Below are 15,731 nucleotides of genomic sequence, written 5' to 3' on the forward strand. Positions count from 1 at the left end.
CGTATTTCAGCAGAGTTGCTAGTTATTAAATATCAGTACTTAATAAAATTCCTCTTCTTAACTCTTCTATTTCAGAGATTTTTTTCTTCCAGTATGAAGTTTAGAAGCTTGAATTTTATACTGTTACCTTAAAGAACCACAAAACTAAAGGCAGAAGAAAGAAATCACAAGAATTTGGATAATTTCTCTAGGCAGCCTTCCATGACTGGCACTGGGGGCAGTTTTGTCAAATTGAAAAAGCTTAATTAACCTCTATATAGTCTAAGTTAAAATGTTGTTAACGTTTCTGCTCTAAGTAGAGACGTTGAAATTAAAGCAATCCTTGATGTGAGAAACTAAGAAGCAATTTTGCTTGTAAACAGCTTTATTAGCTACAGGAAATGATTGATGTTGTGCCTGTTAGTTGAAGCAATGATTTGGTAGGGCACACCTGCGAAACCATGATCCAAAGCTTCTGGGATCCACAGGAAGCACTCTGCAGTTCAGTCAGGTCCTTGAATCTTGCCACAGTGTAGAAGGGCAATATTTTGATGGACATGGCTAGTGGGTGTGGTGGTGATGGGCTGGCGGTTGGACTAGATGATCTTAGAGGTCTTTTCTGACCTTAATGATTCTATGATTCTACGTTTTTTCACTGGATTTCCATGACACCATTGCTAACTGGTCTACGTGACACATTGTTTCTTCACTCTTCAGATGCTCTAGCTGTTGTCATAGAAGTCGCAAACCATGCCAATGACATCATGAAGCAAGGAGTAAGTATTTTGACTTAGGAAGTTAGCTAATTAAAGCCTTTTCTGTTATTTAAAAAGGAAAACTACTTATCTTTTTTTGCCTTTTTTTTCCTCTGTAGGATAACTTTCAGAAACTCATGCAGATTCAGTACAGTCTAAATGGACACCATGAGATTGTACAGCCAGGAAGGGTAAGTCCTCCAGATGGCATTGAGATGATCATAACAAAAGTGTGACATGGGTGACATGCCAACACAGTACTGAAGCTGACACAGAGGAGAGAAATGATCCATCACTTAATTATTTGGTGCTGACGGTCAAATGAATTCTATCTCCCCACATGTATAATTATTTTATTTTCTTTTTTTAAAAACATGTATCTGATGAAAACTTACATTTTTTAGAATGTGATTCTCTGCCTGATCTTGCAGACAGTATTTTTCCTCAAACATAACCTTTTATTTGTCATAGTTTCAAATGCAGCATGGAAAATCAATGCAAACACTCAGTCCCTTATCTCTTAGGGAGAGTTACAGATGAACAGCCTTTTTGAGGAGGAAGACCATGAATCACAAAGCTTCTACAGCATTTCAGGTGTAATAATTAAAAAAAAAAAAAAGAAAGAAGGAACGTATCAGCTCATTTATACAGCTTATGCCTTGAAAAACTGAGTTTTGAATTGCTTGTTTTAATGTGCTAGATATTTCTGAAGGAAGGAACGCTGATGAAGCTGTCTCGAAAGGTCATGCAGCCACGGATGTTTTTTCTGGTAAGATGGTGTGCATGTTGCTGTGTGCCTAACGCCAGTGTAATTTTGAGGGATTGAAATGCTGCACCACAAATGTGAAGAAGTAGTAACTTCAGGGAGGGGAAAAAATGACCATTTGTTGCTGTTACACTTGCTCAATCTAGTTTGGACAGATTGCTGCATAAGCAGTAACATTGTAATAGAAAGCAATTTCTCAACAAAAAGTTCTGTTTTGAACAGTGCTTGTTTAAAATTTCAGTAGTTTTATGGGAAGACATTATCTGAAACACTGAAACAATTACTCCATCCCACTTGTACCAGATTGTAAAACCTACAGCTCAGCTGCTACTACTGCAGCCTTGCCTCCCTCCTCCTCTTGCCTCCCAAGTGGAGCACTGAGTTGGAAGCAAAGTGCTGGCTTCTCTTCCTGTCCTGCTGTTGTTTTGTTTTAGAATTTCTGCGCGTTTCTGAAGTTTCTGTTTCCAGTTGAATATTTGTTTCTCTCCTCTATTTAGACAGCAAAACAACTGTTATTGTGTTTAGTTTGTGACATTATTGGCCCAGGGTCTTGCCTGAAATCTGGCTTTCAGTTATCGCAGGACAAGTATTTCCCTAGATGGTCATGAAGTTCGCATTCTAAGCTTGGAAGTGCCTGTCTTGTTCTCTGGAGATGAGTTTGTAGCATGCAGAGGACTGATGTAGGCAGTAATTTTAATTGATCATGTTGTGTAGGCTCTTGAAACCTTTGGTTATGTTGCAAAGAGCCTCATAGCAAAAACTCTTGAGACAGTTCAGTCTCCTGATCTGTGTTTATGTTTAGTAAATAAAGCCTGGACCCATGTGTTGAACAACACAGGAAATAAAGCATCTGACAGCTGAGCAGTAGGTGTATCAAATGAAGCTAAGTCTGGTAGAACTGAGCACATTTAAACTGGTAAATTTCATAGAGACAAACAAATAATTTATGGTTATCTATATAATCATAAATTAATATCTTAATTCTGCCATCTCCTAGTTTCTGGAATATTTTACATTGTTTTGAGGGTTGATTCTATTAACCTCAATTAACCTAATTCTGAAGTTGTTATGCAATACAGTTGTGTACAAGAGAAACATCTTTGTTCTTCTTAACAGCATGTTCTTTGACATCTGTGTACTGTTTGCTCATTGCCAAATGTATATTTACATAAGGAAGGATATAAATAGATACCTATTGTTATCTGAATTTTTGCTAGAAAATGTTTCTTGGGGTCTGTGGAATAATAAGATGTAGAAGATGCCCTCTTGGACAGCTGAATTTAGAGCTTTGTACTTTCTGCAAAATGCATCTGAAATTATCAGTCTCTAACCAGTCTTTAGTCGTTAATAAGTGTTGCTTCTGCTTTACAGTTTAATGATGCCCTGTTGTATACTACTCCAGTTCAGTCAGGGATGTACAAACTCAACAACATGCTGTCATTGGCTGGAATGAAGGTGAGTCATTTGCTAAAACAAGTCTTTCTCTAAATGTGTTTAAACTTAGGTCTTCAAATTTTCAAAAGGCAGCTATATTTATTGTTGGAAAGAGATACTAAAGATGCTTGTATTGCAGAGCAGTTCTACAGGCATAAAGTTTCTGGCAAAATACTGTTGGAGTACTGTCTTATGTTTTCCTAATAACTGTGTTGTCACAGTATCATCTTACCTGCATTTCATCCAGAGCTGGCTTACTCAGAAGTAGTCTGCCTCCTTTTTTTGTGTTATACCATGTTTAAACTGCCTATCTTTTGCTTTGCAAATGCTTTTTCTTGATGACACCCAGAGATCAGGTACCTTTGCCTGAGAAACATTCTGGTGGTCAGAACTCCGTGGTTTACAGAGACCTGCTGAGAGGGAGAGAAGATGCAGCTTTTGATTCTGAGTCTTTGTGAAAAGCATCCAAGATAAGCCAACCCCTGTAGGTAGTAACAAGGAGCTTGTATGCCATGGATTGACCCAATCTCTGGCATGACAGTGAGAACAACAAACCATCGCCTCAGGAATCGAGTGTGTCATCTCTGGTTCTGTCAGAAATGAGCACCGAGTTCAGCTAGAATGCAGATCTGGCTCCCAGGCCTGAGCTTTCACAGGCAGAGCTGCAGCCTCTCTTCTGCCAGCAGATGTCTCATCATGGCTCAGAAACCCTTAACTTTTAAAATCCTGCGTGTTTGAAACATGGTATCTCAGAAGAATCACGAGATGCAGCCCAGGGGATATCAGACAGATGCCCATGTAGGGCGCACCAGTGGCCTGTGTGTTGTCCTGCAGCGTGCTTTTTTGCAGAGATGCAGGAGAAGCTTACAAGATGCTGGGCCTGAGAATATTGAAGCGCATCAGGAGGTGTCTGACAGCCCCTGAACTTCATTCCCTTGTAATCTTCTGTCTTCCTGTGTTGCCACAGTGAAATAAAATGGTGGGCACTCTGTAATCTTACTGCAATCCTTGGCTCTAAGGATGTTGTACAATCTCATCCCTGTAAGATCTGCCCTTTCTATAGTAAACATACGAGACTTTGCAATAAATAAAAATAAAGCAGCATGAAAGTACCATGTCAGTTTGAATGTAAGCCTTTTTTTTTTTCTCTTGACTGAAGGTTAAAAAGCCATCCCAGGAAGCTTATCAGAATGAACTGAACATAGAAAGTGTAGAGAGATCCTTCATTCTTTCAGCAAGGTGAGTCTCATGAATTCATAATGACTTTAAAAGTATGTGATTTCAAACAGGCCTCAAAAGTTTTTTACCTAAGTTCATTACAGCTTGTTCCACACTTACATAATGAAAAGTTACTCCTTGCTTGTGTTGCTGCGGAAGGATAGAGAGACTGACAGATGGATTTCTAGAAATAAAATGAGCTTTGTTCTAAATTCCTTTTGTTCACATTTAAAAACTGATTTTGAATATTTAGTCTTTTTTTAATGGGCAGGCAGAAAGGACACTTATTGTACATAATCAGATTCACAGATATCACATGAATGTCTAGCCTGTAATACAGTCCACTCTGACCTGTAAGGAAGATTCCCTGTTGTAAAGTAATAGTTGGAATCACAAAATCTGTAATAAATGTGGCTGGTATTTGAGCAATCTAGGCTTAAGGCTTGCTCAGCTGGTAGGGATTCTGCTGTCCTCAACAGAGCAAACTGATAATTAGATGGAACAAAACTCTTTGATTTTTCTTCCTTCTCAGCTTTGCTGCACCTTCAAAAACTTTTAAGTAAATTGAAATATTATCTTCTCACTGCATTTCTTTGTGATGAAAAAGTATTAAAATTCACTTCAGTTAATGTTGGGCTTTGCTTTTCTGTATGTTTTTTTTCTTCCAGAGTAATTGATATTCTGTGTCATTGCGTTAGCAGGACAGAATATGGGGCATATCAATACACTTTGACATTTCTGTTAACTGATAAAAGTTGTAAGTCGTCATTCTGGTCATCTAGCTAAAATAACAGCATAATTCAGGACATGAGAAATGGATCTCAGTGAAGTGCTGAATGGGACATGAAAGTACGGAAATGAAAGAAAGAACAGGAATGAAGCTTTTCCTTACCAGATAAATACATTTTCCATCTAACAGCCACTAAACTGGAGTGGTTCTGGTCTACGGTCAGTGAGCTGCCTCTGACAAAGACCTGGTTTGGGGATTGTTGTTTTCACTGTGTTTGGAGTTTGATACAGTCTGTCACTTGTGACAGTGCTGATATCGATGAAAAAAGACATGTTTTCTCTTTTATTTAGCAAAGCTGAGCGTAGACTGCTGCTTTCTTTGTGACCTTGTAAATACTGACATTAGGATATCTGCTGAGAGATAGCAGTATCTCTAGCTGAGGGCCAAAGCAAGGTTAGCCTTGGCAGAGCAGCCAGAGGAAGCAGCTCAGTTGTGTCTGAGCAGTAGTTATTTATAACAGCAGGCTTGAAAGAAGTATTGATGTATTTCCCAACAAATTTTTATAAATGTTTCTCATGATTCTTTTGAACAAAGATGCATTTCATGTTTAATGTATGGTTCTGCACCACTGTTACATGAGCAGCTCTGTCCTGCTTAGGTGCTTTAGTGACTAGGTTTTGCACACACGCACAAAGATGTTTGTAATGTAAAAAGTAGTGTAGAAAGGTTAATTGGGTCTTGTGAAAAGATGATCATCTTGAAATACATATATTTTTATAGAAGAGGTTATCCTCTTCTTTTTGAGGAGCTGATTAAATGGTAAATTAAAAGTAATTCCTATGAAATACATGCTGGTGCACGAGGGAAAACCTGTAACTTTCCATTATGCTGAGTGCCATTTGTGACACACTTTCCACTTTTCCTTTTCCTGAATTCCTGAAATTAGCGTCATGTTACCTACTAAAATTGCTTTGAATAGCTCTTTCTTTCTTACACTGTCAACATTCCATTTGGAGAGCATTTGTTTCTGTTATTTTTGAATTTATTGGAAATTATGTGCGTGCGCAAGAGCCCAAAGTTGCACAGCCGTGACATGGAGAGGTTGCACTTTGTTGGGATGAAAGAGACGTTGGGGGATCCAGGTGTGAATGAGGACTTTCTGATTGTTATTTGTCTGTAAATAAGGCCTGGGTTTGTTGTTTTTAGCAGTAGCTGTTTGCATGTGCTTGTGGCATTGCTCCCATGATAAACAGCACAAGTGTGTAGAGAGTTGGTATCTTGTTTATACAGACTGCATCTTCCACTTGATTCCTCATTCCTATATAGTAAAAAAATCTCTATTACAAAACACTTTAAATTAACCTTACAGATATCAGGGACAAGTGTGTATTTTTTCAGATAATAAACATGATATTAAGTGTACACCAAAGAAGAGACTTTGAAATAACTCTGGGGGGAGCAATTAAGCTAGTGAAAAATAGCTAGTAATATAGTAATATTTAATAGTAGTATATAAGGGTAGTATTGTAGTAGTATGTAGTAGCTAGTAATAACTAGTAAGCCAGTTAATGACAAAAGCACAGATTAATGCCCAAACAAGGCTTTCTTGCTTCAGGTTTAATTTTGCTGACTGCAGTAGCATTCTGCTTTTTCTAGTGTGGGTCGAGGTTTCAGCTTTCTCAGGTTGTCTGTAGGAACGTGGATTATTTTACATGTTACAGTGCAGCACAGTACTAGAAATCTCGTAATAAAAACAAAAAATAAAACAAAAACGGAAAAAAACAACAAGAATATCTGCATGATACAGTACAGTGCAGAAGTAAAGTGTAGGTCCTGAAAACAACAGACCAGCTTGCATGCTACAAGGCCAGCTGGCCCTGCCTCTCTCTGCCAGAGCAGGCAGCCTGAGCTGGGTCCTCTCCTGACCAAAAGGCAGCTCATGCAGGACCGGTGCAACTGTGAGAGGAGCCCTAGGGCCCTGAGCCTGGAAACAACAGGGATGTCCTCCTGGGACACCTCATAGCTTGGCTGCGTGGAGCAGCTGCAACGTGTGCTCCTCACACATGGCTGCCAGAAACAGCAATGGCTGGGACTCTGCAGTCTGTTTAAGTGTTCTGCTGTTTTATTAGCTAAGGTTTTAAAGAGATGGGTAAAATTAAGAAAACTCTGTAATTTTAGTGGACGAGGCAGCTTTAGGAAGGATGCAACCACTGCTGCAAGGGAGGTGGTGGTGCTGTGCGGCTGAGAGGGACGGCAGGAGCACTGCCCGTTGTGCTGCTGCTGTGACATCAGCCTGGTTCCTAATGAAACCACCTTTGCTCTCAAGTTTTAGAGAACTGTAAACAGCCCTAAAGGCCTGGTGCCAGCAGGCCTACTGAGTGCATGCTCCCAAGGAAAAGGTTAGGACCTAAGCCATGAAACCCCATCTGTAACGCTCCACACATGGCTGCAGGATGCTTAATCTGCAACGCTTGAACCAGCTTTATTTAATATAGCTTTAAGAACATAAATAATGTAACCAGATTTTGAAAAAGCCAGAGGAATTGGTTGGAATTAAGAATGTTATGTAGCTAATGCTACATCCTTCTTAGCAAATGAGGAAGTAAGGGTAAATACACTGAACAAAATGTTCTACCCGGATTGTGAGATACTAAGGCAGCCAATAACACATTGCTTTGCCCTTGCTTCTATCATATTTCCTCTCCTTTTGTTCTGATTTTGTTGATGTGTGCACTCAATCATGTTTTCCCCTGTGCCTTGCAGGCTTCTCCTGCATTGCCTTATGAGATTTGTCCTGTGAAACTATGTAGTACCCAGTTTCATGCAGGTCAAAACCTCAACTCAAAATATAAAGAATCAAAGCTTTCAAATTCAGCTACAACAGGCATTAAATAATAATAATTAATGTCACACCCAAATATTTGCTTTCCTCTTCCCTAACTCTCCTTTTTTGTGTGCCTCATGTTCAATTTCTTGCTAAAAAAAAAGAGATATAGATATGTGATACTATTTAAGAAGTGAGGAATAAGATACGTGGTTGGTAGACACTTCTGGTTTAAATGTCAGAAGCCCTTTCTAAGCTGGTGTTGCATCTTAAACAAGCAGCCCTGCTCTTCCACTGCCAGACTGCATTCTCCTCCCCCTGGCTCCCACTCCTTTGTGCTGGCCCAGGCAATTGCTCAGTGGTCTGATGAGCCCAGGCAGTAAATTGATCTTGAGGAAGAGCTTGCTTCAGTTTGAATTGATTTCCCAGTCCAATTTACTGCACTTAGATCCCACTGTGTAGCCATGTGTACGTACGTTCTGGCACAAGGGAGAAGGTAAGTCCTCATGGCTGAAAGGTAAGCTGCGCTTTGCTCATCAGACAGAGGATGTTTCTCTCTGTAGGCTGGCTAATCCAATGGAAAATTTTGGAGAAAAAAAAATATATTAAAGTGGCTTAATTCTTCTATGAAGACTTTATAGGAGTAAAGAGTCAGCAGCACAGGACTGGAGAAAAAAACTACATTTTTGGGGAAAAAGTTTGGGGTTTCATAGGGTATAACAGACTGCACCATGGGATGGAAGGGGGGGAAAATACTTAAAATACTTGCTGACATTTCAGATTCCTTCTTAAGATGAAAAACCTGTGCTTGTGTTCTGGGAGCTCCATTTACACCAGTGGTACTCAAGCAGTTCATGGGTACATGGAGGAAGAGGAGGAAGAAAGGACGTACAAACCTTGAAGCAATCATAGGCTATCATGGGAGGAAGAAAAGGAGGAAAGGAATCTACATTATAACAACAGACTGGGGATCATTTTTCATTGTTAACACAAATAACTGACACCGTGCAGTTGGCTTAAATATATTTATATATATAATATATATAAAAGTAATACTAGTTTATAGTTCATATATTTCCTATAGTTCATAGGAACTGGAGACTGGAAACTGCAAGAGAATTAAATCAACGTGTGGTAAAGGTAACAGAATTCTAAACAGCACTCATTTCTTAGTTTTAAATGTTAATAAATTGATTTTTTTTTTTAACCCAACAGTTCTGCTACAGAAAGAGATGAATGGTTAGAAGCTATCTCCAGGTCAATTGAAGACTATACAAAAAAGAGAATCACGTTTAATCCTAGCAAAAGTCTTGAAGAGGTATATCACACTATTGTTGTAGCCCATTTTGTTTCCTTTTTAAATAAAAAGATTATTTGCAGCTTTCTAGAGAAGCAGGAGGCTTCCAATGATAAATAACAGAACATTAATTGATAATAGGTGATGACAGAACAGAATGATGTTTCATAACACTATCTAGTTCAGAAATTTAAAATTACCTACTTCCAAAAAACCCAAACCAGCCTTCTCAGTTCCCTCTGTAACCCTGAAAACAGAAAGATAACTGGGAAATATTTTAAAACATAGCAGCTGTTGATAGAAATAGGCTGGTAAAGCTCGGCAGTCACACAGCCTTTTTGAACAAATGAAATACCACTCTGTCTTTAAGCTTGCATTACAGCGGTCACTAGTGAGATGGTAGGTAATGTTAAGGCCCTGGCAATTTATAAGAGAAGGCTTTCCAACATTAAGAGAGTTAATCTATGATTACTGGTAAGTACTTGTGTTATTTTTCACCACTGAATGTATGTGTTCTGCCCATGTTCTCTTAGGCAGATACTGAGAAGCAGGAAGAAACTAGCCCACTAGGATCAAAGGCTCCTATCTGGATTCCTGATACTAGAGCCACTATGTGTATGATCTGTACAAGTGAGTTCACATTGACATGGAGAAGGCATCACTGCAGGGCGTGTGGAAAGGTTGGACAATTTTCTCAATAGCTTTTCTTTAAGTTATTTGGGTTCCTGTGTGTTAAGTACAGGCAGAGCCTGATTGCACTGCAGCAACTGTTGTGGGAACAGTTGTATGGATCAAAACCAGCTTGTTTAGTGTGGAGAACAAGGTTGAGACAGACCAATAAATCTGGAACATGTTTCTTAGTTTGCATTTTGGGATAGTATTTATGTTTGTCTCCTGCACTGGAGCACTGGATCAGATTGCCTAGAGAGGTGGTGGATGCCTCATCCCTGGCAACATTCAATGTCAGGCTGGATGGGGCCCTGTGCAACCTTATCAGCTGTAGGTGTCCCTGTTCACTATAGGGGAGTTGGACTAGATGACCTTCAAAAGTCCCTTTCAACTCAGATGATTCTATGATTAACTTTTGTAATTGAGTTAACTTTTTTTAGTATTCAGAGGAGAGAAGGGCAATATATTGAACATAAGGACTAGCCAAGGTCTTAATCCATTTTCTGTGTAAAATAGTGCCTGTTTGAGGTTCAGTTCTTATCAGTACTGTATCATAAGTATCTTTGAGTATTTGTTGATTTACAGGTGCTATCATGTGCAGTCATGGTTCTGTTTGTTTCCAGATTGTCTGTCAAGCTTGTTCATCAAATAAACATGGTTTAGACTATATGAAAAACCAGCCAGCAAGAGTATGTGATCATTGCTTCAGAGAGCTACAAAAACAAGGTAAAGAAAATATGCACAAAACTGTCTTATCTCCCTGCTCTTTACTATCATCTTGTGTGCCTCATCATTACAGCTGTGTTCAAATGCATAGTTCTGCTAGTGTCTGGAGAGCTATGAGCAGCTCAGATGACAGGAGCCCAAACACATTTCTGTGGAGTAAGCTAGGAAGTGAATTTGCAATACATTTATTCCTCCTTTCTTTCTGAGGTAACTTGTGTTACATTACTTTTCATTTACGACAGGATAGAAGTGTACACTGAAGTCCTTGCAACTTACCATGACCTCCCCTCAGTGAGTTTGCATGTACTTCTATCCTCTGTAACTTGTATGCCTCTAGACTACATTTTTACTATTGAAGCTGCTGAGATAGCTGAAGTTCTGGGTGAGGTGGGGATCCAGTCCTGTCTCACAAGCCTTGCTCTGAATTCTGACCAAAGATTACAGTATAGGACACACAGATGAGGGACAGGCAGGGACTGAAATTGTTCACTACCCATTTCTCTGGCAGAAGCTCCAAGTTGACAGTAGCTCTGTAGGGTATCAGAGGAAATAAGTGATGCCCCAGTGAAATAATCACACCAAAGCTTGTAGCATGCTGGGAGAGGCAGTTGTTATGGGGATTTAGGAAGCAGGATCCACATCTCTCAGAGTGGCCATGGGAGTCAGTGAAGTTAGGGTAGATGGATTGCCAGGGTTGGATGCAGGTCTGCACATTGGACAGTAGGGGCTGCTATGCTGCAGGCAACTGCAGTTGCTTTTAGCTGGAAAAAGCTGCAGAGCAGGTGCAGTACAGCTGGCAATCCAATTACTTTCCTTCTCTGCACATGAAGAGCCTCACCTGGTTCAGGGACATCTCAAGAAAGGGAGTCAGTGAAGCTTAGGGCAGCCCTCCTCCTTCAGGCTGGGCTGGAAACTAGTGGTATGTAGCCACAGGAAAATAGTTTTATAGGAGTGAAGTGTTGCAGAAGTCCTCCAAAATAAGTGAAGGAACTGTGTAGTGCAGTGGAGAAAAATACAGGGATACTCTGGAGATGGGAACAATCTAGAAGCTTGTGTGCATGTAGTGGCATAATGGTGGAAGAGAAACCCTGCAGCATCCATGCTGCAAAAAGCAGAGAAGATATCAGATGGAGAGAACTGGAAGACAGAGTTGGGGAACAGAGATAAAACAGTCTGAGCTGCAAAGGACGTTTGTGAAAATTTGATGTGGTTTTTAAGACTTGAATTTTCGTTCTGTATGTAGGTAAAGCAGTTTTGCATCAGTGAATTGTACTTTGGAAACAAACAAGACCAATCTGTTTGGTTTAAAATTTCCTATGGTTTTTTTTTTTTTGTTGTTGTTGTTTGTTTGTTTTAATTATTTATCTTGAATGTGACTTTGGGGATTCTAGCTCGCAGTGGTGATGATAATACTGAAAAAGTTAACACTGACTTTAGTGTGATTAGCTCTTACATTTGAAACACTGTAATCAGACTAAAAATGCCAGCTGCTTTCTAGTAAAAAGTCCAGGAATCATTGCCTCTGTTTAGTCATCTGTGACATGAAAGCAATGTGTTCATCCTATGCATTTCAGATAACCAGTGCCCTCCTAAGACTGGATCCCCAGTCAACCATAAATCTCCATCAAGTGCCTTGTCTACAGTATTACATAGTATTCCCTCTGGAAGAAAGCAGAAAAAAATTCCTGCAGCCCTCAAAGAAGTAAGTGCTTTATTGACCAAATTATAATTATATCATCAATTTTAACAGTGAAAAAATAATTCCATATTTTAGCTGTCCTCTTTAGAATCAAAAGTCACAATTCATCTGTAACAATGGTTTGGGCCTCAGTTTTACATAGGCAGGACTCTGAACTGTGGAGCAGTGGATAAACTGCATTAGGAGCCTATGAGACTGGGATTCATACAGTCTGGAATTGTGACTTGCTTCTTGTTTCCCTGTGTTTCAAGGATCTCCCACACCAACTCATCTGCTGATTTACAGTTAGAAAAGATAGAGCTCAACTCTGCCTGCCTACACTGGAGGTCTTGGGAACAGAAGGAAGTAATTTTGCCTTCTTACACAGGAATGTGTGTTTTCCAGATGTACGTGGGCCTCAGTGTTTGAGCCCTCTCCTGTCCTACCGCATACAATGAAGTTCTTAGTGACTTAGTTTCTCTTCCAGGCTGGATAGAAAGTGGCAGACAAATGAGTTTTTCTTTCAGCCATCTGTGTTAATTATCAGTGCTAACTTGAGGTGAAAATTTCTGTCTTTGACGGAACAGAGTTCTGGAGGTCTGTTATTAAAAAAGGCTGTACAGCAGAAACCTGGATAAACACATACATACTCTTGGGGTTCTTTTCATTTCAGGTTTCAGCAAATACAGAAGACTCTACAATGAGTGGCTACTTACACAGATCTAAGGGCAGTAAGAAACCATGGAAGCACCTATGGTTTGTTATAAAAAATAAGGTGCTGTACACATATGCTGCTAGTGAGGTAAGAGACGACATACAAGAAATCAAATGGTTGATGATAATACCATATTTGTAACATCTGCTTGTTTTTATGATCTAGAAACAAGCTGTAGAGGTAGATCACCTCATAGCAACTGATCAGATTGCAATACTGTGTTTGGAAGTGGTTTGGTGAGCTTGGTACTGTAATATAGATACAGCCATGACGTTTCTGACTCCAGACTTTAGCTGTGAGTACCTCTGCACTGCACACCATTGCAGCTGTAGGTACGTTCTGAGTCAGCTGAATAAAGGGGCATCAGTTTTAGATGCATTGCTCAAGTATGGTGGCAAAGCCAATGTGATAAAAGCATCTGGAAATATATTGTTTTACAGTTTCATGAGGTACTTTGAATGCTTGGAAAATGAGCAAACAAAATCTCTTGATTTCTCCTCAAATTGTGTACCACAGCCCGGAATCTGTGAATTACTATTTGATATACAGTGCTGCAGAAGAAAATAAGAAATGGCATCTTGTCTAATGGTGTTTCCTTGTTTATTTAGGATGTTTAATCTTTCTGCAGTGAAGAATAATCTCAGCGTGTACTGAGGATACTGTAATTTTAATGCAACTTTTAATGCTTTGCAACATATATGAACGTATTGTAGAGCTGGAGGATCTAACTTTTAGTTTTGTCACATGTGATAGCTTGATTACAGCATTCAAGAGCAAAATACATCAAGCATCTGTTAAAAGTATTGCCACCTCATTTTCAAGCACTCAGCAATTTATTTTTTCAGTCCTTTTAATTTTCAGTAACAGAAAGTAAAATACATTTAGCCATCAAAACCATCTGGAGTGTGACTTCAGTACTTGAGAGCATCATCTACATCCACAGCTCCTCCTCTTAGTGTATTCAGTACAACTACGAGCATCCTGTGCCCCTCTTAAGACCTTAGAAGGGTCGTTGGAGTGAGTACTGGGCTAGACAGACGTTGTCTGCTGCCAGACAGGAGTTGGTCTTCTGATGTAAGAGGTCCTTAGAAGGCAGAATAGTTAGACTACCCAGTGAAAGACAAGGCAGATGTTATCAGAAGAAAAAAAAGAAGCGAAGCATTGAAGTCTGCATCAATCTGTTATTTTCCTGTTCCTCAATGGATGCGTGGAGATTATTTAAAAAAACAAAAAGCAGAGGATTTTGTGCATGAGTATTTTTAACAGCTTGCTTGCTGCATAATCTGTTGCTATAGTATACTGCATGAATGTAATCTCAATGCATTAATATAACTTACCTGCTCTAATTTTGTCTTGTTCACTTTTTTCTCCTATCAAATAGGATGTGGCAGCACTAGAGAGCCAGCCTTTACTGGGATTCACAGTCAGTGAAGTCAGAGATGAAAACTCAGAGTCTAGAGTGTTCCATTTACTGCACAAAAACACTTTATTTTACATATTCAAAGCAGATGATCCTCATTCAGCTCAAAAGTAAGAAACTGTTTGAATTCATTCCTGTTAGTTTTTCTAGGAATAATGTTTCATAAATTATAAATCTTAATATTCATGGATTAAGCGCATTTACAGAAGGTGCATATTGAATAAATAAAGTTTTAATACAAATAACTTAAATTCAGGTTTTGATTTCATTAAGGCTTTGGAAAACACAATCAAACCAAGTGGAATTGGGAAAAAAACTTGTTTTTGTTTCTGTTTTTCTTTAAACGAAGAAGCAGACTGTCCTCTGCAGAGGAGCAAATGTAGGAGAATGGAAAAAATCTTTTCTTTTTCATAGCCTATTCCATCATCTCTCTCCCACATCCACTCAAGTGAAACTTGAATGTTTTCTTTATAGAAATCCACAAAGCATGTTCTAAAAGCTAACTGACCTGTCCCTGTTTTCATTTCATTTCCAGCTATATGTGTGAGTTGTTTTATATGATTATATGCACTAAAAAAAGGGAAGCCTAAAAAGTAAGGTATGGAAACTTGAGGTGTGTATGCAACTGTGCACAAGCATAGGAGCATGTTTAGTATGCTCAAAATGATAGGTCTGAATTCAAAGCATTCACACAAACAGCTTTAAGTCCTGCTGCCATATCTGAATTTGGAGTTACACTTATCAGTTTATGCCTTGTGTTTATTTTATATAAAATAACCTAGAAATGTGGTCCTTAACCAGCAAAAACAAACCAAACCCAACACAATTTGCTGTGTGAATCATGGAGTAAACTAGAAGTGACCATGCAAGCAGTACATTTATTTGAAGGGTTTCAGTGAAGTTTTCCCAAATGAATTTTACATTAACAAAAGAGATTTCATTGGTTAACTAGTTCATTATTAACACTTAAACATTCAAATGGCTGTAGGTAGAGTTTTGTGTAAATAGGGTCATTCTATAAAAACAAAACATCTGTGACATTGGAAAATTTTAAACAGGAGGGAACATGGTTAATGACACTTCTTTGTATACAGAGTCTTTGTTAGCTTTTGGGGGGCATATTTTGTTTTACAGTGTTTCGTTTCCATTAAGTGGAAACACAGAAATGTGTCCTCATGTGTACTATATAAAACAAAACAAAAAAAATCTGAGGCATCCAATAGCTGTGTTTTCCAGTTCAGCCAGTGGCTTCTGTAATCAGTAGAGAAAGTTGGAATTGAGTGTGTTCTGCTTTCACTGAGGCTAGGAGTAATGCTAAGTACCTTAAATCGCCAGCTTTCTCCAAGTATTTAATATCCTTAATAGATTTACGTGGAACTTGCAAGATAAATCCTGCTTTGATAGCATTAAAATTGAAAGAACTCTCTCTGTTGGCCTGTTTTCATTAGTGCACATTGTTTTTCCCTCTTAGGGTCAAAGAAACATCTGATGTATTTTTGTAAGCTTTAAAAGATGTTTAC

The 15,731-nt window shown here is 38.9% G+C and overlaps 1 protein-coding gene across 1 annotated transcript in view; it reads left to right on the top strand.

Moving 5' to 3' along the window:
- The window catches only part of FGD6 (FYVE, RhoGEF and PH domain containing 6), a 67,246-nt gene that overhangs the window by 47,726 nt on the left and 3,789 nt on the right, over positions 1-15,731 (top strand). The window contains exons 10-20 of the mRNA XM_052667363.1: positions 697-755; positions 854-925; positions 1,435-1,503; positions 2,872-2,955; positions 4,094-4,173; positions 8,922-9,024; positions 9,537-9,683; positions 10,296-10,398; positions 11,973-12,100; positions 12,750-12,878; positions 14,173-14,321. Coding sequence (XP_052523323.1) covers positions 697-755; positions 854-925; positions 1,435-1,503; positions 2,872-2,955; positions 4,094-4,173; positions 8,922-9,024; positions 9,537-9,683; positions 10,296-10,398; positions 11,973-12,100; positions 12,750-12,878; positions 14,173-14,321 — 1,123 coding nt within the window. The remainder of the gene's footprint in view (positions 1-696; positions 756-853; positions 926-1,434; positions 1,504-2,871; positions 2,956-4,093; positions 4,174-8,921; positions 9,025-9,536; positions 9,684-10,295; positions 10,399-11,972; positions 12,101-12,749; positions 12,879-14,172; positions 14,322-15,731) is intronic.

The sequence above is a fragment of the Tympanuchus pallidicinctus genome, unplaced genomic scaffold, assembly GCF_026119805.1.
Source record: "Tympanuchus pallidicinctus isolate F22 unplaced genomic scaffold, pur_lepc_1.0 scaffold8, whole genome shotgun sequence".
Classification (NCBI taxonomy): Eukaryota; Metazoa; Chordata; class Aves; order Galliformes; family Phasianidae; genus Tympanuchus; species Tympanuchus pallidicinctus.